Genomic DNA, 23777 nt, shown 5'->3' with positions numbered 1-23777 from the left:
CATCTCTTTGTATGAACTCGGTTTACATTTTGACTAGTGTTAGTTAAGTATGTGTTATACAAGTACACAATCTAGTCAGGTACTAATTCTAACGCAAGTCCAAATATTTCTACTTAACCAAGACTTAACCTGTACTACTGGAAGTATTATATCTGTGCCTCCACTTAACCACTTTACGAGTAGGTTAGGTACACTTTACATTTACAGACATTTTTGTGTCTCGTTTAGTGTCCGTGAAATGGTTAACCCTTGCACATAGGTGAACTTTCACTACTGAATGCGAACCAGGCTTATGTGTGAGTGTCACAGACATTTCGATTACCTATAGTCAAGAACTTACGATTTGGTCTGGGAGGGAAATTGTATGGAAATCTCATTTTTGTAACAGTAGCCCAGCTCGTAGTCGTCTTTAGTTTTCTTGTTTTACTCTATTTTTTTGTTTCATAAATAGTAGACAGAGAAAGCTATAAAGCTACCCCGTAATATTTTTAGCTCATACAAGAAAGAGATGTGCGTATTAGAAATATATGAGAAGAGACAAGACAGAGGTCTGACATCTTTTGTCCCTCCTCATCACGTGCCCGGCACAATCTGCTATTTTGTGTGAGATTAGATGAATAGAAAGTTGTAAGATTGTATGGAAATCTTCTATCGCATTTGGTTACACTCTTCGTCTATATAGTTTTCTTGGTCTTTAGAATACATGCAGAATTTGTCTATGTTTCAATTTGACACTATTGACACTTAAAATTAAAAAAGTTACCGGACTCAACGGTTTCAAAGCCAGTGTATTTGTGTTTGGTTTGATCAAACTGCTTCCACCGCTTTTTGGCAAGATTCCCTCGGGTGCACGCGTTACGTAAAATAACCGTCGCAGAGTGTACCTACCACAAAAAGGGATAAAAATAGACTTCCACAGTGAGTTGCGTATTCATATCACAGACATTTTTGTTTTCAAATGACACACATACCGCGTATCGCGTTTATAATACGTATTAGAAATCGAAGTGAAATTCATTGAAATCGTCTAACTGTAAACATTGGACTAATTTTTTATTTGTGTTTTACTACAGATCAATGTGCCTTGAAGATATCGCGGCCGTGTTGGTGGACTGACTACAGCTGGATGCATTCCCATGGCACTTTAGTGTTTGTGAAGTGATTGTTTAAATTAGTGAAATGGCTCACAACGTCGAGCCTATGGATATAGATAATATAGAAGGTGATTTTGACAACAAGGAGAATAGTTTACATCACAGCAATGTGTTACCAAGGACCCCATGCACGGAGAAAGGCTATGAGGAGCTGGATGTGTCAGAACTCAACATGAAACTCAGGTACTCTATCACTCCAGCCTCTTCTCCTATGTCTAAGAGCTATACAGCTCACTGTCTCGATAATAGGAACTCGGATTGTTCTGATAACTCTATTGAAAATGCAAACTTGACCAGATCTTTCAATTCCATGCTAACTAAAAATGACAATATATCCAAATCTACAAAGCTCCAACCACTACAGTTACATACAGCTGAGCAGTCCTTGGATAATAATAGAATCTCGTCTGTGTTAAGGACGCTAGATTCTACTGTGACAGATGACACCAATAATATTACTGTGACTGTTACTGATGCTCTAGATACTGATGAAAACTTGTCACTGCCGAGTTCCTCATCATCGGCTCTCCATACTCCTGAAGCTACAACTCCTACTAAAGAGATATCTAAAAGCGATGGAGGTTCACCTATTATGAGAGGGCTTAAAAGTGTTTTGAATATGTTTCGTGCATCCCAAAGCCCTATTCCAACTGCAGAGAATGAAGATAATATTGTACAACATGATATTAGCAGCCCTGTTGATGTGACTTCACCTTCTTCCATATCATCCGATGTAGCTCAAGTTGCCTTAGCGTCTACACCAATAGCAGCACGGAATAAAAGGGAGCCATCATCTAAAAGAGGAAGCCCTCATAAAGAAAGCATAGTTTTTAATGAAGACCTTGAAAAAGAGCTTTTGTGGAAAGATGAAACAACAATTTTGTTCAGTGAAGAGAAAATTCCCATTCACAAGTTATTCTTTCAACAATCAAAAAATATTGTAACTCGAGTTAAAGAGCATGACAAAGTTCCCACGGCTCCTGTTGCAGATGTCAGTTTAAATGAAACATTAGAGTTTATGGATATTTCATATAATGATTCTTTAGTTAAGAATAAGACTGTCACTGAGTTAACTGATGTGACACAGGTTGCTGAATCAGATAGTGAATTTGTTGATTGTGAAACAACATTTACAAATGATGATAAGAAAGTTGACGATCCTGATATGGAAAGTAGTGCTACATTCTTAAGTGATGTTTCAGGGAATACACTCAATAAGACTGCTCAAGAGTTGCAAATGTCAGCAAATAGAAAGGAAGTCGATAATGTATCCCTTACTAATGAATTACCCGTTACAGTTACCCAAGATATAGTTGGGGTATCTGGTAAAGGCATTTGTGATGATATTATATCTACAGAGTCAGAGTCTGAACGAAAATTATATGCTGAAACTCCAAACGAACATCTAAATGGAAGCACCTTCATATTGAAATTACAATCCTGTGAAAATCCTTTGAGTTCTTCAACTTTCAATGTTACCCAAGATATTAAAACCCAGAATGATGTGTCACAGCCTTTAAATGCAACTGTAATTGTTGAGAATGAAGATAAGCTTGAACTTTCGTCACCTGTTATTCAAAATGTAAGAGAAGACTCAATCAAACCCCTAGATGCAACTGTGAGTATTGAATCAAATTATAAACCAATGTCAGTATCTACTTTTATAATGAATACTACTCAGAATATTACACCATTTAGCTTAGCTACTGTAGAAGACATGTCTGTGCCAGCACATATATTGTCAACAGATAATAAAAATGTACAACTCAATGTGACACAAGATTTGGAAGAGAAACATATTTCATCATCTACCTTTATCATGAATACCTCTCAGTTTATTCAGTCTCAACCAGAAACTGTAAATGAATATACAAATGCTACAGTCACAACATCAGGTGGTACAATATTAGTTCCTACTGGTATAAATAATGTTACTCAGGTTATTGATGATCACTCAAATCTGTTAAAAAAGCCATTAGATGTCACTATATCATTTTTGTCCAGTGATAAATCAGCAGAATCATCTACATTAGTGTTGAATGCTATCCAAGATGGTGAAACTTTCCTGGCTAGTAATAAGGATAATAAACTCCTAGATACTATAATAACAGTAGATTCTACAGAAAATCCAGCATCATCTACATTTATTAAAGATAATACTCAAGATATTGGTTTACACATGTCTAGAGATACTGATCAGTTATTGGACTCAGAAAATAATTCAGGAATAGAATTGTCGGACATTACTATTACAACAGAATCAGCGCAAATACTTGCGTCATCTACAATTTCTAGAGATTTGACAAATGATGCCAAGGGTGAAGTAGCAGGGCAAAATAAAAATATTTTCAATACTATAGAAATGAACAAAGAAACCTGTATAACTTCTGAATTTCTGGATAGGACTTTATCAACAAATACAACTGTGGCATCAGAAGATTCAAATTGTAAAAAACAAGAAATTATGGATCAACCAATAGAAATATCAAGAGAATATGATGGTGATTTAAGTATTCATAGAAACTTTGCCTCTGAAACACAAAATAGTGATATTTCTAAACCTACAGATGTTACAATGTCAGTAGCAGCATCTGAGGCTGCTATAACAAATATTCAGTACACACCAAAAGAAAACTCTCAATTTGAAATTGCCGTAACTGATATTGAATCAAAAGATTTTGTTGACTATGAAAAGAACCAAATAGTCATTGATCAAGACCAAGTGCAAGAGAATTTTAAAGACAACAATCATGAAATTCAATCTGTGAAACCAGACATACTACATAGTACTGGTGACGCTGCTAAACTTTTAATAAATGAAACTGAAAGGAAAGTTATAGAATTTGACAGTACTGACGAAGTAATCAAACCACTTGAAAATAAGAGAACTGAAGAATTTCAACCAGTTCATATTCCATTACCAGATGAAGATGACATTGAATTGGAACCATTGTCAACTGATCAACATGCAAGTGAAAATAACGCAGTTAACTCAAATGGTCTTCCTGCCGTTGTCAATAATTTAGAATCCCTGAAAATTCAAGACACAAATCTAATTGACAATTTGCCAATCATTTCAACAGATCACGTTGAAGCGCCAGCTGATTCTATTACCGATACTATAAATATCAAATCCGATGTAATGAATGATGATTACAAAATGATTACTGAAAACAATTTTATTGAAACAAACAGATCTGACCAAGAAAAGTTTATCAAACCTGAAAATGTTCCAAATTCAACTTTATCAAATGAAAAAGACAATATTAAGATGGAAAGCGATGGAAGTATTTGTCTGGATTCAAAACTGTTAGAATCAAAATCAGAACAGCAGCTAGAATCAATGGACATAAGCTATCAACTTGAAGTTAATCAGAATACTACTACAACTGATCACAGTCAAAATAATCTGAATGTACCAAAAGAAACATCAGATGTGTCAAATGGACAATGTCTGGATTCACATGACATACAAGCCCAGTCTGAAAACGAATTTATTGATTATGTGAAAACTGCAGCACCTTCAAATATAAATACGAAAACTGAAAATGAGACAGTACTAGAATCTGTACAATTTAAACCTAACACTGAAAATCATGTGGATAAAGTTATACACGAAGAAATAATAGTTTCCGAAAATAATAGCCCATATGTTTTGGTATCGGTAGATAAGGATGTTGAGATTGATAACGACAAAAAAGATAACAGCCTTGAGGAAGATTTTGAACAGATCGACAATCCGTTTGATAGTGATTCTAAAATATCGCCACCTAGATCTCCTCCAATCGCTTCCAAAGGATACAACTTTAATTTCGATGAAATAGACGATCCATTTGCAACAAAAACTAAAATTAGAACTTCACCACCTTTAGATTCTCCGATGCAACTCCATAAATCAGAAGAAAATATAAAAGCCAAAGATCCTGTCAAAAAGAGTAGAAAGTCGTATCCAGTTAGAGCCAAATCTGCAATTACCAAAAAGAACTTCAATAATAGTTCTGTATCTAAACAATGCACAACAAACATTATTAATGAAAATAATTTGGATGGCGATAATTTGTCTAATCTAAACAAAGCCAATGAAGTCAAAGAAAATTCGTATGTTTCAACTGAAGTTGCTGACGTTATCAAAGTTAATGTAATTGAAAAGTCAGAATTAGAACATAACATAGATAACACATCTAAATCTATTGAAGGTATTCAGAATGAAGAGAAAAATGTTGAAGACATTGCACCAGTAATGTATACTCTAGAAGTGAAAAAAAATGGTAATAAATCACCAGTAACTTTAAGTACTCCTTCGTCTTCGGACCAATCAATCTATTTATCAGCAGCAACATCTTCAGGCGATAGTATTACTGTAAGAAATGTTTTTAATTTGCCAGAAATTGATGATATGAATTTCAATCCTTTTTCAACAAAATCAAAACTTAGTTTATCGCCCCCACCAAACTTGAAACAGGAAGAACCAAATGCAACAGACGGTAAATTTGATTCTCAAGGTAAAACTGAGAATTCCAATGACAAACATGTTGTAGATAAGTCACATAGTTTTTCAGAACAAAAATCCAGTCACGACGAAAAGGATTCTTCAAATGCAAGTAATACCACTTGTTCTTCTAAAGATGACAAAGACACAACTGTTCGGGAAGTCCATACAGATGATGAAGACACCATAGAAGGGCCTTTCCTTGATACTGAAGATAGCGAAATGAGAGAATTCGGTCTACAAAATGCAATGAGAAATAAAGAACTAGCAGGATTGGATCTTCAAAATGACATGATGGAGTTTTCTAATTTGCCTGCTCAAGATGATGAGGAAAACGAGTTGTTTATAGATGCAGCAGCATATGAATTTCTGCTTAATCAGAACAAGAGTAATATGGTTATGGACAGCGGAAAAGAGAGCCTATTTTTGAAGTTTGACCCCTTATTTGCGAAGAGATTGTCTTCTGAAGGAATTGCTGCTGCATTAAGTAAAATACAAAAAAGGCAAAGCACACCTAAAAAAATCTCAAAGCCGCCACCATCCTTAGCAGAACAGGCAGGTCCCTCTACATCGAAACTTTCTCCACAAGAAATCGTTACTGAAGAAGCTATCGAGGATTTAAATATCACCACATCGAAACCAATGATGGTAGTCACACCTGCAGTGAATCCGATTGTCAAACCGCGAAAATCGACCACTCCCGTAAGCTCTAACCGTCGCTCTATCACATTCACATCTCCTGCCATTGCTGTTATTGACAGACTACTATCTTTAAGTGCCAACAACTCTTTAGTTGACCAAAACACGACTATAACCCATGTCAGCAGAGAGCATGAAGAAGCGGAAATGGCTTTAACACAACTTAGAGAATTGTTGGCCGAAAAAGAAATAAACGTTTATAATTTAAGATCTGAGAGTAAAGAGTTAAAAGATAGACTATTAACGCTCGAATCTCAAATGAAAGTTTTAGAAACAGAAAGTGAGGCAAGACTGAAGAAGGTAAATGAATTGAACGAAATACTTACAGAAAAAACTAAAATCAATAAGAGCATGGCGGCTGTAGTTGAGGAATATGAGAGAACGATCGCGAGCCTGATAGCTGAAACGGAACAAGACAGAAAGAGACATGACGACGAACGAGCTAGGCTAATAAAAGAGAGAGATGAACAAACAGCTCATCTAGCAAGCATGGAGGTTTCATTTAGTGATTTACACAGCAAATACGAAAAAAGTAAACAAATCATCCTAAGTTGTAAAGCAAATGAGGATACTTATAAAAAATCGATAAAAGATTTCGAAGAGAATCTAACAAAAATGCAAAATAATTACGAGTTGTTGAAACAACATGCGACTTCGAAGTTGAATCACGCAAACCAAGAGTTGGAAAAGATGAACAGAGCCCATGAGTCAGAGGTATTGAAGCTCAATGCCATGATTAAGAGGAAGGAGCTTCATATAACATCGCTAGAGGAGACTTTGGCGCAAAAAACAAAAGCGAACGAAGAACTCACCGCGATTTGCGATGAACTCATCAACAAAGTCGGATAGTCTAAACACCTTTGTTTTATATTCATTGTGATGTAGACAGAATTTGGTTTCTCATCAATACATGTAAGGGCGACACGCCTCAGATTTCTCTTTGTCGGGATAAATACTGTCGGTGTAAACCGAGGCAGAGTGACAAACTTTCTGCAATTTAAGAATTCTCAATTTTTGGCAACGACCTTGCTGCTGTCGAATCATTCACCAAAACTAAGAACGAAAATCTCGTAAAACATCTTTGGAGGTTTTTTTTCTAGTTTTGCTTCATATCTAGTTTAGCTTATGCACTTATCAAATGATAAGTTGCAATAAGAAACAACTAGTCTCTAGCGTGCCAAACCACTAGTGCTAATAAAAAGTTATTCCTGATTCATTGTATTTAAAGACTGCTATTTGTGATATGGAATTCGAATTTTAGTAGTCATAATTTAGATTTCAGCGAATGCGGTCAAAATTCATGTTAAAGCTTTGACACATTTTAATTATGCTGGTTATAATCATGATGTGTTAATACCTTAGAAATAAAGCTGAATTTTTTATCCATTTATATATTTCAAAATGTCGCACATGATTGTGACTGAAAGTACATAAGATATTTATTTTGTAAGTTACATTTGAAATTTTACATATTTTTTGGATCATGTAATATTGTAAGTGAAATATTTTTGTAGATATGTTGGAAGAGATGTTTATACTGTTTCCTAATGCATGTTGTTTAGAAATTAGATGTCCTATATGTTTATATTTCCAAAGCTTGACGAGTGTAGTATAGTATTTTTGTATAAGTGATAAGTTTGACATTGTAATTTCCAATATTCCGATCTCTGAGATAGCACACAGCTATGTTTGGTTGTAAAATTCAAAGTACAAGAAACATGGTGAGTGCCTTTATTTCCTCTCACTAATGACTTGACTACGAAATGATGCTGTTAGCTAAAACTGTATTTTGATAATTCATGTTTATAAATAAAATTCGCCTTTATGTAACGTTAACTTCAAGTACATGAGCGTAGAGTTAAAACCATGATGGATTTCAATATTCGACAATAATGTCCCATAAAAATGTTCTTAGCGTATATTGTCGTACCATCGTCATAATTGTGTTATTTTTGTAAGCTGTAGTCAAATAGAGACAGATTAATAAAACGCTAGCTACTCAGAAAATTACTTGGACCATTTAAATACTTGACCTATCTCGCAAAATTCGCTGAAATTAAGTTTATATTCTTTTAAAGTATAAGCCCACAAGTATAGCCTTGGCTAGCTCTAAGAATTATAAAAAGCATATTTTTTTAATGATTATAATAAAATAAAACAAGTTGATTTATACCGAAGTATTAATATAATTAGCCCTGTTTAAATAGATGATTGCAAAATCACGCGTAATAAATTTATTGATCATGGTTTATTGTTTATTTAAATACAGGATATAGGTAATAAATCATGCCCGTTTTTCGTGAGGATAGGAAAAGACTCTTGGGATTTCCCTTTGGCAAAATCTTTATAAATCTCTTTAGATTAATGTACACCATCACTTTTTTCAATAAACTCGTCGATTTATCGATTTATGAGTATTAAGATAAATCTCTAACCGATACTTATACGCAGTCCAAAAAAGTTAAACAGATTAGCTAGCGTTTTAAAAAGTTGTCCAAGTCAATTAAAGATTTCTTAAAAGTCAATTAAAAATTTCTTAAGTGAAAACATATTATATTTGATTGTCCCACTGATTGTCACATATCCGAGAGTGAGGTAACGTAACAGACAGCTGCATAGAATGGCTCATTAAGATTTGAAGATAATATGCTTTCTCGATGTCGGAACTGTAACTTGCTAGGGAAAGGTAAATAAAATTTTTCGGAAAGAAGTTGAATGAACAATTGTTAGCAGTTGCGTCACCTCTGTAGTTTTATTATACCTATTTTAATTAATAAAGTTGACATTTTCATATTAGCGCTTGTTTTCTTTCTGCTCGATTTCTTTAACAATTTTAATGTCTCGACTTAAATGAAATTTAAAGAAATCTTTATTTTTTATGAAAACCCCACTTACAGTATTCCTAAAAAAATATTTTTAAATAAAGCTACTATAAAATAGGAAATGTTCACCATCATATGTAATACTTATTTGTAATCATTTTCCTACAAAGTGGACGATTTTATGAGTAATTTTTTAATAGTTATTTTAACATGCGATGCGACACCGAATATAATATATTGAGAATAACTTTTAGTTTGAATAACAAGATAGAAAAGCTAACATTGTGTTGTGATAGAGAGTTTACGATTGCATTTTACCAAGCAACTAAAAATACATTTTCTTGTTTATCGTCGCAACTTTTCTTAGCCTGACTGAACAAGCAATAACATACATGTAGGTATGTTTTGATGGCACATACTAGCAGTGCCAGCCTGTACCATGTCTGTTCACAACAAAAATACACAGGTCATCGAACCGGCATCCTGCCTGTGCTTTTTGCCGCCAAGAGTCGTTGAGAGAAGACTGTTGGTGGGCGCGTTGCCATGGCAACGAGTAATAAACATTGCCAGACATTTAACGTCAATACAGATCCAATTGACCTTGAGGAGTATGCTCGCGTAATGTATGACGAGACGGTGGTCGTGGAAGCTGGGGAAATCGAGAGTCCAGCGAATTCTGAAGAAGAAGAGGTCATTAGAAGCGCCATGTCGAAGTTTAACCCTCCCGCGCGGCACACGGCGCGCCACGACTTTGATTCTGATAGCGAGACTGACTCTGAGGCTGATAAGTTCTTGGGTAATGCTTCTGAGGAAGATCAAGTAAGTTATCACTATTTATTAACGATTGTTGCAAATTTGTAGAATTCAGGGCATTTTTCCAAGTTAACAATGAGTCTGAAACGGTTCTCCGACAATTGCTTCGTCTACTAACGTTTCGTTGACAGAATAGTGGAGACATTCTATCGGAGAATCGTTCATCTGCTTCATGTCTTGCATAATATTGATAAATATGGAAATGTAGCTATTTGCCGCGGCTCCGCGGGCAAATAGCAATAGCCGTTTCAATTGTATCTGCACACGAAACTCAATTCCTCTCGCCGCAAAACCGCATGAAAATTAATTCAAGTTTTATCACGAGACGCGAAGTAGCGAGTGAAACTAGGCGAGATTGTAGCAATGCAATGTCTGTTTCTAGTTTGTGGTTTCCAGCCATCCTTGGCACATACAACGTATATACAGGTCTTCAACTCATACCATACTAGCCTTCGCGACCAGTTAGGTATGCTTACGGGTACCTATGTCCTTCTTACTTCAAACTACATGTAGTATGCAAAATTTCAATAAGATTTATAATATTAAAAATAAGCTAGGAAGGATTAGATGTAAATGGTACCTACATATAGGAGCGTAATAAAAATACGAATTTTGCTGGGTAAAATTAATAAAAATTATGAAAAATAAATAAATAAACAAGTTTGTATGTATTTTATGTATTAAACTATTTATGTAATGTATTGTAATTGCGTGAATCTGTTACTTCTTCTTATATAATATCTGTTCTTGTTTTATATACAACTAAATAGTACCTATGTTGTCAACACGCTATTTTTATTATGTTTTCTGTTAAGTTTTCGGCATTATTTTGTCTATATCTACATGTTATTTTTATTGTAAAATGTTTCTTATAATGACTGTTTGTGCCAAAATAAAATTAAAAAAAAAAAATTACAGAACCCTATTATAAATTATTTTATGGGAAAAAATCCCACTCAAGTGCGACTGGTATTTTTTCACATAAAATGAAATAAAAATCTATCAGTCCCCAGACAGAAGGTCGTCGCAGCCATCAGAGAGGTCGGTGGAAGTACTGAAGCCGGCGAAGGAGATCCTCCCGCAGCGGCCGGGCGCGCCCAAAAGGGCAGACTCCTCCAACACCGGTGGGTAGCTCTCTCTCTTTCGCTCGCGTGTTCCTGCTTAAAATATGTTGCGCCTCATCACCAAGTGTAGGGTCATATATATTGTCCACTAGCCGCGCGTCCCGACTTCGCTTGGGTTAAACATAACAAATTATACACCTCAAACTTCCGGTTTGCGGCTGTGATGTCCCTAAGCCCGGGATCAATAAAAAAAAAAATTACATTTCACTATACGGCTGTGATTTTACGACCGACCTACCTGACCCTCCTTGCTGCTGCCCATCTGCAGTCAACGCCTTTTATCCTTTAGTCACGTCGTACGACATCCCCGAGAGGATATGGTGGTTAGAATGGTGTGGCGGGAACCACACGCCTCATTCCAATTCTGGTGGGTTGCATATGTCGTTATTCTATTCTTGTATTTGATATTGTGTAAGGACGGTTGTACTCTGATGCTGCTGCGTATATCGTAGCGCGTGGACAGAAACTGATTGATCCATTACATTTTTTTTTTAAATTGTGATTTATATTCATTCAATTACTAGACTATTTTTTAGGTGTGCGTACAAAGTGTGTGCCTTTTTTGTTCCTTGTTTTTGCATAATGCCAAAATATGTAGCCTCTTATTTCAATAAAAGAAAAATACTTATCTATACTAACAATGGAATTTAAATAACATTTCTTTTATACTTTCTGATAGAGAATATGCTTTTCGTCTGCGCAGAATGTGATGAAAATTGATTCGAAGTTACTAAGACACGTGATTAAAAATTAACACTAGACATATAATATATAATAGAATATATATAATAGAAAGTCCATCGAAGAATCTAAATGTGGGACTATCGTATCCTTATTTCAAATATTATATAAATCAGAGGGGTTAGTGCGGGTTTGCATTTCCCTTCTCACCACAGAATCTATTCGAAGTGCGACGCAGCGAGCCAATAACATTGCGGTGTGGCTGTCGTTGCCTCACAATGGCGCAATGTGATTGGTTCGCTGCGTCTCACTTTGAATCACACCGCCAAATCGCAAAAACATCGCTTAGCTGCACTTTTTCCAAGTGTACCCCGGGCCTAACAACAGACTGGCATAATGCCTATAAAAGATAGTTATCATCTCTCCAAAGACTAAACAAGGAACGTTTGTTATTGCGTAACTGATTTGTTGGATAATTCTATAAATAACTAGCTGCTTCCCGGGGCTTCGCTCTTGTGGGAATTTCAGCATTTCTATACTCCAGCCACTTTGAATGAATTTTGAAAATCGGTTGAACATTTCCGAACATTACCTCATACACTTTAGAAACACTTCCTCTTTATAATATTACATTAGAACTTTCGTATTTTAGTATGAACTACGAAGTAATTTGTTTTCGATCAAAATAAAAATCTAATTTATGCAAACATCTGTTTGTCACGCTTATACGGCTATATCGCTGGATCGCTCTCCCAGTTGCTTCTGGATCCGCTTTCTTACCTTTTCTCCTTAGTTTCAGACCATTGATATATCATAATATAAATAGATATTAATTCCCTTCCAGATTCTGACAGCGCGGACCTGGAGCCAGACAAGCCGGAGCTGGCGGGGGCAGGGAGCGGCCGCAAGCGCGGGGCAGGCGGGGTCGTGATCCCCGCAGAGGGGGCCTACGACCCCAAGCATTTTCAAGACCTGAAGGTGCCCCCTGATATGGAGAATATATTCCAGTATATCATGAAGTGAGTCACTCTCAGCCTTGCCAGTTGCCGGGGATGTGATGTTGCGAAGCTTAAAAATAACCTTAAAATTTTGAAAATACGGCTTTGATTTCACTACAGGCCGCTTGCGTGACGTCAACTCTCTTGGGAATATTATTGTTGTCTGACTGCTGACAAGGTGTCCCTTAATCGCCTAGTACGGCTTCCACGGGAGGATATGCAGTGGTCTTAATAATACGTCATAATAAGAGTGAAGTGAATTTCAGTAATAATGAAAGTGTAAAATTCGATAATCAAGTAGTTAGTAAGTGTTCATTGTATTTTTTTCTTATTAGCGTGGCGAATCAGATGCCACCGATACATCATTAATGAATAGACTGATTGATTGATAGACCAGCTGCTGTTCGCGGTTAATGACCGCGAAAAAAACGTCAAAAAAAATAACCTTAAAATTTTAAAAAATCTTATACAGAGGTTACAAAATATAATATCTATGTCGAATATAGCAATACAGAGTGCTCTATAATTTTCACGAACTATGTCATTACGAAACCATATTTGTTTAAAAAAAAAATCAATGATCTTGATCACGCAAGTTGATGACGTGATTGATTGCCATCACTGCGAAAAATTCATGTGTACGACATATATATACCACTTTCCAATTGAAGTGGAATTCTTAATGTAAATAAATCATATATAATTATCAATCATCAACACTGTATATATGTAGCTATCTATTACTATAGTCTATATCTCATGTCAGTGTGGTATGCGTGATTTATTTTCAAAAGGGTTGTAAGATAAATTGCCGTGCCGCCAAATAGGAGGGTTCGTGTGAGAAAAATTCGAATATATTATACCTCCACTTTATTTATAGCTAAAGTATCTGCCAAATAATATTTATAAAGATTGTGCAGTGTTTAAAAAAATACCCGGTTTTTATTATATACTAGCTTTTCGCCCGCGTTAATTTTCCGGGATGACTTCAAGCTACATGTATGCAAAATTTCAACAAGATTAGTTGCGCAGATAGTGCTTGAAGAGGTAACAAACAAACGTAGGTAATTTCCCATTTATAATATTAGATAGGAATTTAGGATAACATTAGATGGACTTTTCTGAACGAATAGATTCCGGAAAAATAACATTAAAGTATTTTTCTGTTATTTTTTTGATACATCGTGAATAGAATTACGAGAAAAGTTCATAGTTGTTTATTTCTTCTTTCATTTGGTATACATTAGTTGTTGTTACATTGAGTGAAACATTCAGTGTTACTGTGAGTCTTATAGAATATTATGTTTATGATCTAGTCATCCTATAATTAGAGTAGAAGTGGATCTGTCGCCTACGACCTTGCCTTGATCTATATGAATGGTGAGTAAATGAATCGGGTTAGAGATATGAGATGTTTTTTGTGTCTGTTATTCATTCATAACTAGGTTTCAATAATAGTATTAAACGTATTCTGTTTATACACATGTGATTACACCCAATAAAAAAATACAGTTCTTCACAAATATTCTATGTTTTGGGAACGTATCGTTATATAGCAATCATTGTTTCTAAACTGTTTTATAATCTAATGGTTTTTAATCGTGATCGTGAAACTTACTTTATCAAATTATTGTTGGTAACTTATTAAACTTAATGACTAATCAAAAACTGTCGTGAATCTTGAGTTTCCTTAAATTGGTAACTACGTGATTTTTATTTCTGAGAATCTAGGAAAACTGTGTGCAGTACATAATGACCTTTTCATAAAATTTCTAAATGGAAACTCCTTTTCACATCAACCACTTTTTTAGGTCGCAATAGATAGTGTCATAATTGCAAACGTGAACGTTAAATCAATGCAGTATTTAATTGATATTACAAAATTAAACGTTACATACGAAAATTAATATGTTTCTATATGATATACCAGATTTCTGTAAACCTCAATTTCAGATACACTCCACAGAAGATTGACATAGATTTCCGCCTGCACCCTTTCGTGCCAGAGTACGTGCCGGCTGTGGGCGACATCGACGCCTTCCTCAAGGTGTCGACGCCGGCCGCCAACGTGCGCGCCGCGCCGCTCTCCGACCAAGTGCTCGAGCATATTGATAACTTGGGTAAGGTCAACGTCGTGTTTTTGATGCGTGTAGTTCAGTTCGAGTATAGTACCGCTAAACATCCTCCTGGAAGACCACAGGAGGATATTACTAGGTACTATCCTCCTGTGACGCATAACCTTGGCATCTGATAGCCAGCAATAGCATTCCCAAAGAGAGTTGCCCTCGGACGGTTTGTAAAATAACAGCTTAAAAATTTTAATGTTTGCGCTGAACACTGGTTTCGCGCCGTCACAGCCCGGATTACAAGCGGGAAATACGCGAAGTTGAGAGAGAGGGAGTGGCCGTAGTTTTGGTACTCTAGTCCCTCAGTTTAAGAGATACATATAGTTGTTCGGTGTGTTAAATGCGAAGCGAAAAAGAACAGCCATCAGCGTTGACAATGTAGCCACGGTTCTTACAAAATCTGAAAGACATGAAACAATCGATGTGCCATTCTTCGAAAATTTTCAGCCCTCCCACGATTGGTTGATTTACGAGGAACCAATTGTAGGTCGTTCGGTCGTACTAGTACTATATTAGGCTGGTTGTCTACCAGACATTAATGTACTACCTACCTAGTACAGTATAAGTGTACGTTGGTGTGATGTGGCGCAGGCCTGAGCGTGCTGGACGAGCCGGCGGCCGAGCAGAGCGACTCGGCGCTGCTGCACCTGCAGCTGCGCGCCATCTCCAAGACCAACAGCGCCAAGTCCACAGTGGTCAGTGGTCGATATTCTTATCCAGTGCGATTGGTTGTAAAATAACAGCCGAATTCTAAATTCAAAAATTTTTATTCGCCTTAGGATGATAAAAATAACTCTTTTTTTAAATTTAGTCCAACGATCGTGCGGAGTGGAAACGAAAGGGTAGGAAAGTAGAAGTTTCTGGGCATAACATGGGGAGGACGTACGGCCGGCAGCGAAAGTCCTACTTTAGAATTTTATTTCCCAGGAAATAAGGTTCAAAATGATGACGGGACTTTTGCAGGTGACCGTACAATGGATCAAATCAAATCAAATCAAAATTCATTTATTCGTGAAAACAGGTACAATGGCTCGATAAAAATGTTAATATAACAGAACTCTGTTTTCTGCCTGGCAGGCGTACATAATCTTGTCAATATTAGTACCTATTAAATCTAGAAAACATTATTTAAAATAAAATTAAATCAAAATTAAATCATAGAAATGTCAGTCAGAATAATTAAATATATAATAGCTAATTAAATTAATAAAGATTACAATTTGTCACTCATAAAATGATTAAGATTATAATAACATTTCTGAACTAACAAATCGTGGAGGCTTCTTTTGAAACTACCCACATCTATGGTCAATTGTAGCGATTTCGGCAATTTATTATATATTAAAGGGGCTTTGCCAAATACACTATTGCTCATTAGTTTTGTTTTACATGCATATTGAATAACTTTGGTACAATGACGCGCGCTGGTGTGATGTGAAAACAAATGTTTGTTTGTGTGTACAAAAAGAGCACATTCGAAAATATATATGCAGGGCAGCAACTTATGCTTTTTAAAATATGGTACACATGAGTCAGTTGGTTTTAAATAGAAAATATATCTAATGCAACGTTTCTGGGCTTTTAATATCATTTCTTTGTCAGTTGAGTTCCCCCAAAATATGACTCCATATTTTAATGATGACACTACATACGCATGATATGCAGTTAGAACAGTATTTATATTTACAATTTTTTGTAGTCTTGAGAGTGCATATGAGTATTGATTTAACCGTTTGCGTAAGTAATCTAGATGCGTCTTCCATTTTAGTTTATTGTCAATATATAAACCTAAAAATTTATTGACCTCTGTTTCGGTAATAGTTTGGTCCAAGAATGTAATGTCAAGTTTGGAATTTTCATTATGTCTTTGTTTAAAATTTATTAGTTTCGTCTTTTCAATGTTAATTTTCAATTTATTATTATTTAGCCATTCTGTTATTAATGTCAATGTTTTTATAATTTCAGTCTCCATGTTATGGGATTCAGTCCCTGTTAATAAAATGGTACTATCGTCAGCAAAAAGTGTAACATGATGTTCTGTTACTGAAGGTAAATCATTAATATATACTAAAAATAATAGTGGACCTAATACACTCCCCTGCGGTATGCCACATGTAACTTTTCTAGCTTGTGAGTAGTAACTAAGTTCTGTTTTGGATTTGTCACAAATCTTATCAATTTGAGTTATCTGCTGTCGGTCCTTTAGATATGACTCCATCAGTTTGAGCGCGTTGCCACGGATACCGTAAGTGCACAGTTTGTGCAATAGAATTTCATGCACAACACGATCAAATGCCTTCGACATATCCATAAATAGACCAACACTCGGTTTTCTATTATCAACCTGTGCCATAACTCTATATAAAAAGTCATAAATGGCCATGTTAATTGACTTTTTTTCTCTGAAACCATACTGTTGGGGTGAAAGTATATTATGTGATTCCAAAAAATTATATAGTTTTCTGTGTATGACCTTTTCTATTATTTTAGAGAAAATTGATCCCATAGCAAGGGGTCTAAAGTTATTCATTTTTTTAATGATTTAATTAATTCATAAATGTCAGATGGAATAATCGGAGTCAAAAATATTGAATTTAAATTATTGTTATTTATTGTATTTGAATAATTATTAGTAAATTTGTCAGATTTTGTTTCGTCAATAAAATAATCATTAAATGAATTCGCTATATCTATGGGATTAGTAATAATTTTATTATCAACATTAATTTTATCAATATTTTCTTTAGGTACAATATATTTATTTTGGTTAATTATATTCCAAGTGGCTTTGCTTTTATTTTTCGAGTTATTGATAAGATAGTTATTCCTAGACTTTTGGGTAAGTGTTATTATTCGTTTATATCTTTTGTTATACAAGCGCATCGACAATTCGTTGTCTTTCGTAGGGTCCGTTCTATATTTCCATAGTAAAGCTCTCTTACGTTTACTACATATTTTAATACCTTTCGATATCCAACTGGGTTTTTTAAGTGTGTTAATTTTTATTTTTACTATTGGAAAACATAGATCATATAGTAACTTAAATATATCATGAAACTCATTGTATGCTGCATTTGGGTCCATTTCTTGGCAAACATTTTCAAACCTTATTTGGCTTAAGTATTTGATAAAAATTTGTCTATTATACTTCGAGTAGTTTCGTTTCATTTTGAACCAGTATTTTAGACGGCAATATTTTTTGACAGGAAATGTTATTATTTGCGCAGTATGATCTGACAATGAAAATTCACGTACCTCACCCTTACATTTATTAGAATTGTGAATGATATTGTCCAAACAAGTCTTGCTTGATACGCGAGTAACTTGTTCAAACTGGAACTTAAGATTGTGTATGTATAATAAATTGCGGAAATCACCAGATTGTTTAGTTTTCACCAGAATATCTATATTGAAGTCTCCACAAATAACAACTTTATAGTTAGGTTTTTGTTTCATTAAAATCACATCAAGTTTGTTGAAGAACCTTTCTACATTAGAATTACTATTTTTGGGACTTCTGTAAATACATATAACCACTACTTTTTGCACTGGAAGTTCAATTGCAGAGCATTCAAATATATTTGGAACAGACATACTGGTAAATTCTGTGAGTTCATTAAACTTGTAATAGTTTCTTATTAAAATACAAGAGCCCCCGTCCCTATCATGTCTCATAAAATACGATGCTAATTTAAAATTACATAACTTTAACCTATGCTCATCACCTTTACACATGTTATGTTCAGTAACACATAAAATATCAATAGGTATTCCTTCATCTTCTAATTCGTCTAAGCTAATTAGTAACATATCTGATTTTTTTATAAGTCCGTTTATATTCTGATGCATTATATTTATATTATTATGAACGAAATAAATTATTACTGTCGTTATTATAATTTTCAGTATTCGAGTCCATATTATTATTATTTTTATTAGAATTTATAATGTCACAAGCTTCATTAATTTTATTCATGTCATTTGAAGGAATATCATTTGAATCATTAGGTATTACTAAATTACAATCAAAATATGTTTGGGTTGAATTATCTTTAAAATCTTTATTTTTACAATCGCAATTATTATGGATGAGAGGATAAATGTCAGTAAAATGGAAAATACTCCAGTGACTAGGACGTAGTTCATACATTAACGATATTGAAACAATATACTTAAAAAGTTATCTTCGTGGTACTCTCCACGAATATAATTCAGAATAATACTCTTGGTCAAGTGCCGGTGGGGTGGGCAACCTTCGGCGCTTCTGCGTCGGTGGACGGCAGATTGTCAGTCGCATTATAAAAAATAGTATGATTGATAATGTTACACCCACGCCTATGCCTATAAAGAACGAGGACATTTGGAAATCTGAAACATAAAAACATTTATAATTTACACCTATGTATCTGCATACAACTATGCACAATCAAAATTTTCACATCGTGCGAAAATATTTTCATCCAAAAATAATATGTAGTATATATAGTTATAAGGCCACAAAAGGATTTAGAGCGAGATAGCATTGTTATTTATGTTTTCATTCGGTTTGGGTATTTTGACGAGCTCTGTGATCTGCCGCACTGCTACACTGGAGGTCCCAGGTGGAATATGATCTTTTTCAAATTGGCCGAGACTAAAATAAAAGTATTAAATATATTTTCTAACTGCTATTCAAGTTCCGTAAATACAGTCTTACCTTTACTTTTTTCCACTGGTTCATTGATGGTGTGGTTGATTGATTGATCAAAGCTGGAGTTGACAGTTTGATTGTTTTGAAACTGGACGAAGGGACTAGACTTATTAATTTTCGATTGGGTGTTTATATTGGTACTAAAATTCATACTTTGGTTATTTGAATGATTATTATCAATCAATTTATGATTATCGTTACTGCAATTGCTTGATTTGGTGTTAATTTTGATATTTCTGCAGTTGTGCTTCAATAATGGAGCTGAGTACATGAAAGTTTTTTTTGGACTCTCCAATATCAAGGTGTATCGTTGATTCAAATATTCCTTCGGTCCAATAAACGACAATGTTACTTTGTATGTAAAATCATCCTGTGAAAATGAAAGCATTAAAAGAAAGATATTAAAAGAAATAACTAGGGTATGAGGATTCGATTTCGAAATTGGCTGTCACAAACAAAGGTTTACTAGTATTGTAAATTTGTGAAGAAGGCAGACTCAAAAGTGAAGAAAAATTCTTACTGTTAGTTGCTGTCTCCATGCTTTTATGCCGTTTTGTGTTTCTCCCGCTGTCAATGTGACGTTGTCAATTCTCCATCTCATGAAGAATGGGTTCGACTTCACTTTTAACTTTATAGAGTGTACCAATGTATGCGTGTTGGTTTCACTAGTTAGAGCCATTTCTGTGACTATTTCCGTTTGGAAATCTGAAATAATATACATAATACGATAGCAGTTAGGAATATTAGAATTTGATTTATTTATGCCATTGTCGTTATCCACTATTTTTACTCCTTAAGCGATAGAATTTCTAAAATGTTTTTCCTAATGCTAAGACGTTATACAATGAACCTCTCTGCAAAATATCGGATCTCCGTCAACTAATTTAGTCTCCGCGGTGATATCCTAATCAATCAAATATCGAAAAAAAATACCTTCTTTATAAATACGCTTTCTGACAACATCACCCCTCTCTGAGCAAACGATCTCCACATTTTCTTCAAAATCAAGGACTGAATGTGGAACACAAACGGGTGAGGTATATAGCTTTCCGGGCTCTGCAAATAAGAGGGAACAAATATATATTTAATTATGAAAAATGAGGATAATGCGTTAGATATACGTAGCGATAGGATAAGAAACATGCGAGTGGAAGAGAGCATTATGTATGAGATTAACTTAGTTTGAATGGAAATGTAATGAGAATGTAAATAGAAGACCAACGTAGAAATGAAGGACAGCAAAAGCCATTATATCAAAAGTAATCTTAATCAAATACATAGATTGAATAGGTATGTGACTAATATTTATTAAGATCTGTAATGTATTGTAAATACATTCATGCAAACTTTTGAAGCGCTGTCGATCCTATCATTATTTGAAAACTGAATTTTGAAAATTAGATTGTCTAGGTGCTGGCGAAAACAGTCTATCGATATTATCAAAGAGAAACAGAGGTTGTTGTAAAGATGAGATACCTATTTACGCCGAAGCCAAATTATGACAGATGAATATTTGTCGTTAACAATAATATTAATAACATAATTAAAGCATATCTTTTTAACTAACCTGCTGCACGTAATTCCGTGTTTAGAATCGAGATGCTGCTTCTACAGTATTCTGATGGTCTTGCAGGTTTCAATTCGACGCACAATTCGTGGGCGTTACTTAAAAAGACATTAGATATTTTCTGTCTACTGTGTTGAAATGATTCACCACCTTTAACCATAGATATAAGTAATGTTCTTTTTGAAATTTCGTTTATCACAATAACATGTCACTTTAATCATATATTTACTGTATAAGTTTTTTATGTACATAATAAATAAATAAAGTATGTACTTACTGCTTTCGGTTGTGTGATTATTTTGCGAGGACATACTACTTGCGATCAAAAAAAGTATATAAATATTTTTCAGAAACATTTTTAGTCCTAAGCAATTTTATTGCATGTATATCCAGCTTCATCGGTAATAAATCTACATATAAATGCATTCATTAGTAAACAACAAGGAAAACAAAGGAATATAGCTTTGTCGTTAATTAAAATAGTCTTATCATAATAGAAAAATAGGAATAGGATTTAATAGGTATAGGGGGAAAAACATGCATTAAATTTTGTTGCATCCAAACCTTTGCTTAATATGATACTACCGTCACTCTGTAGATCCCTTCCCAAGCATAATGCTAATTACTAGCTAAAGCCGGCAATAGACAATCGGCAAACATGTTTGCCTAAATTGGCGATTTCCAAGTACTCGTATCTACCTAATTCGTTGTTTTTCCTTATATTTCTTCTTTCTTATAGAACTCTGGTGTCATATTTTATTCTAGTCCCTAATGGCATGACCTTTACGATACCTCCAACACCTAGTGGCAAGTAGTCGCACACACACCAGTGAACTTAAACTGTCAACCAGTGCGCAGGTTTCCTCATGATGTTTTAGTTCACCGCAAGCAAATTGTGGTCTATGAAAACTACTATACATGAGTCAGATTGGTATACAAACTTATATGGCACGAGTAGCATTCGAACCAGGTACCTCGATAGGACGATCACAGGCGAACGTATTTAATAACCACTGGTCTACCACAGCTTGTAAATAAAAGCTCGTTTCGTAAACTACGCAATGCACGTCAGACTTCGTTTCGTTTGTGTACATTGAGCCCCCAATACAAACTTAGTGCTCTGTGTGGGCCGTTGAGTGTTGCCCTTTTAAAACCAAAATCAAATCATTTATTCAGAAATTAGGCCTTCACAGGCACTTTTATTACTTTATGTCTATTTATAATTTTATGTACACTTCATACATAACTTCAAAAACGAAATATCTATATCTGTATGATGCATATGAGCGCAACTCAGTAGACGAGTAAACTTTTTCTTTTTCATTAATTCCAAACATTTTGACATTTCCAGTTGACAAAGAAAATCGAGAATGCGGAGAAGAACACAAAGGCCATCGAACGCTGGATCAAGGATGTAAGCGAACTGCATCTCTCCAAACCGCCGCCCACCGTAACTTACACTACGTAAGTAAAAGAAATAAGTACAGATCCAAATCATTGGAAATTCGCTATTATTACCGCTATATATAGGTAAGTAACTCATTAGTTAATCTTTTAGAAAAATATTCCCAAGGAGGGTTGACGTCAAGCAGACGGCCGGTTGTAAATCACAGCCGAATCTTCCAAAAATAGATGGATGGTTTCATGGCTACATGAATAAATTGACTTTCAACTTTTATGGGCTAATTTACTGTACCCTACTAGCTTTGATATGATTCAAAAAAATCACACAACACAATTCCATTTTATATAATAACTAGCTGCGCCCTCGGGCTTCACTCCCGTGGGAATTTCGGGATAAAAAGTATCCTATGTGTTATTCCAGGTTATTTTCTACAAGTGTACCAGATTTCATAGGTCCAGTAAATAATGCGTGAAGAGGTAACTAACAAACAAATTTACTTTCGCATTTATAATATTAGTTGGGACCATTCACACAACATAATCATTGATGTTGATGAAGATATTGATTGATTGATTGATTGATTGATTGATTGATTGATTGATTAATTGATTGATTGACAAAGTGATTCGCCAACACAACACTTACTTTGTAGAGAGCGGCCATGTTTTGAAAATAGAAAATAACGTTTTTTTTCTATAGTTAGATTTTGTTTTTTTTTTCGCAACTTCACAGTAAAACTCCAGACATCGACAGCCTGATGGAAGAGTGGCCGGATTCGATGGAAGAAACTTTGAACGACGTGGGGTTCCCGCCAGCAAATATAGACTGTTCTCTTTCGCAGTACGTGGACTTGGTTTGCGGGGTCTTCGACATTCCCATAGCTGGCAATACCCTGAACGACAGGATACAGGCGTTGCATTTGCTGTTTAGTCTGTATTCGGCTGTCAAAAACTCGCAATTGTATGTCGATAGGCAGAAAGAGAAAGCTGATAGTGTAGTTGTTGAATAAATTTTTTAAAAATATTTTGTTTCCGTAAATATTTACCCCGTTAAAAATATTTTAAGCTAAAATATTTTTGCCACTGAAGCTCTTTATTACAGAAAATGTAATTTAGTTTAAAGTACAGGTCTACCACTTTTAAAAGTTACACCGATGTTTCAGAAGTCTAATTTTTGTACGGCGCGAAAATATTTTGTTTACCCATGTTC

The 23777-nt window shown here is 34.8% G+C and overlaps 3 protein-coding genes across 6 annotated transcripts; 2 read left to right on the top strand and 1 right to left on the bottom strand.

Moving 5' to 3' along the window:
- Nucleotides 1-761: 761 nt before the first annotated feature.
- On the top strand, nt 762-9138 carry LOC128676972 (putative leucine-rich repeat-containing protein DDB_G0290503). Its single transcript, XM_053757461.2, has 2 exons — nt 762-918; nt 1074-9138. Exon 2 carries the CDS (start codon nt 1180-1182, stop codon nt 7189-7191), a length of 6012 nt encoding a protein of 2003 aa, XP_053613436.1. The 5' UTR covers nt 762-918; nt 1074-1179; the 3' UTR covers nt 7192-9138.
- A 445-nt stretch (nt 9139-9583) lies between these two features.
- Nucleotides 9584-23591, top strand: IFT46 (Intraflagellar transport 46). The gene is made up of 7 exons (XM_053757462.2): nt 9584-9983; nt 10984-11101; nt 12627-12801; nt 14734-14900; nt 15498-15601; nt 22515-22627; nt 23301-23591. The coding sequence occupies exons 1-7, from the start codon at nt 9708-9710 to the stop codon at nt 23575-23577; spliced, it is 1230 nt and encodes a 409-aa protein (XP_053613437.1). The 5' UTR covers nt 9584-9707; the 3' UTR covers nt 23578-23591.
- On the bottom strand, nt 18993-21687 carry LOC128676974 (uncharacterized). 4 transcript variants are annotated; one of them, XM_053757463.2, is made up of 6 exons: nt 21441-21687; nt 21164-21313; nt 20530-20652; nt 20117-20301; nt 19603-19966; nt 18993-19274 (listed from the first exon to the last, which is right to left on the bottom strand). In XM_053757463.2, the coding sequence occupies exons 1-6, from the start codon at nt 21517-21519 to the stop codon at nt 19087-19089; spliced, it is 1089 nt and encodes a 362-aa protein (XP_053613438.1). In that variant the 5' UTR covers nt 21520-21687; the 3' UTR covers nt 18993-19086. The 4 variants fall into 4 exon arrangements, 3 of the variants coding, with proteins under 3 accessions (XP_053613438.1, XP_053613439.1, XP_053613440.1); XM_053757464.2 differs by having other exon boundaries at nt 21164-21214; nt 21441-21685; XR_010370129.1 differs by lacking the exons at nt 21164-21313; nt 21441-21687 and adding an exon at nt 21073-21141.
- Nucleotides 23592-23777: the final 186 nt, after the last annotated feature.

This window comes from Plodia interpunctella, chromosome 17 (assembly GCF_027563975.2).
Source record: "Plodia interpunctella isolate USDA-ARS_2022_Savannah chromosome 17, ilPloInte3.2, whole genome shotgun sequence".
In the NCBI taxonomy this organism is placed as follows: domain Eukaryota; kingdom Metazoa; phylum Arthropoda; class Insecta; order Lepidoptera; family Pyralidae; genus Plodia; species Plodia interpunctella.
Note: the sequence above shows the minus strand (reverse complement) of the source record. Positions and strands in the feature narration are given on the sequence as shown.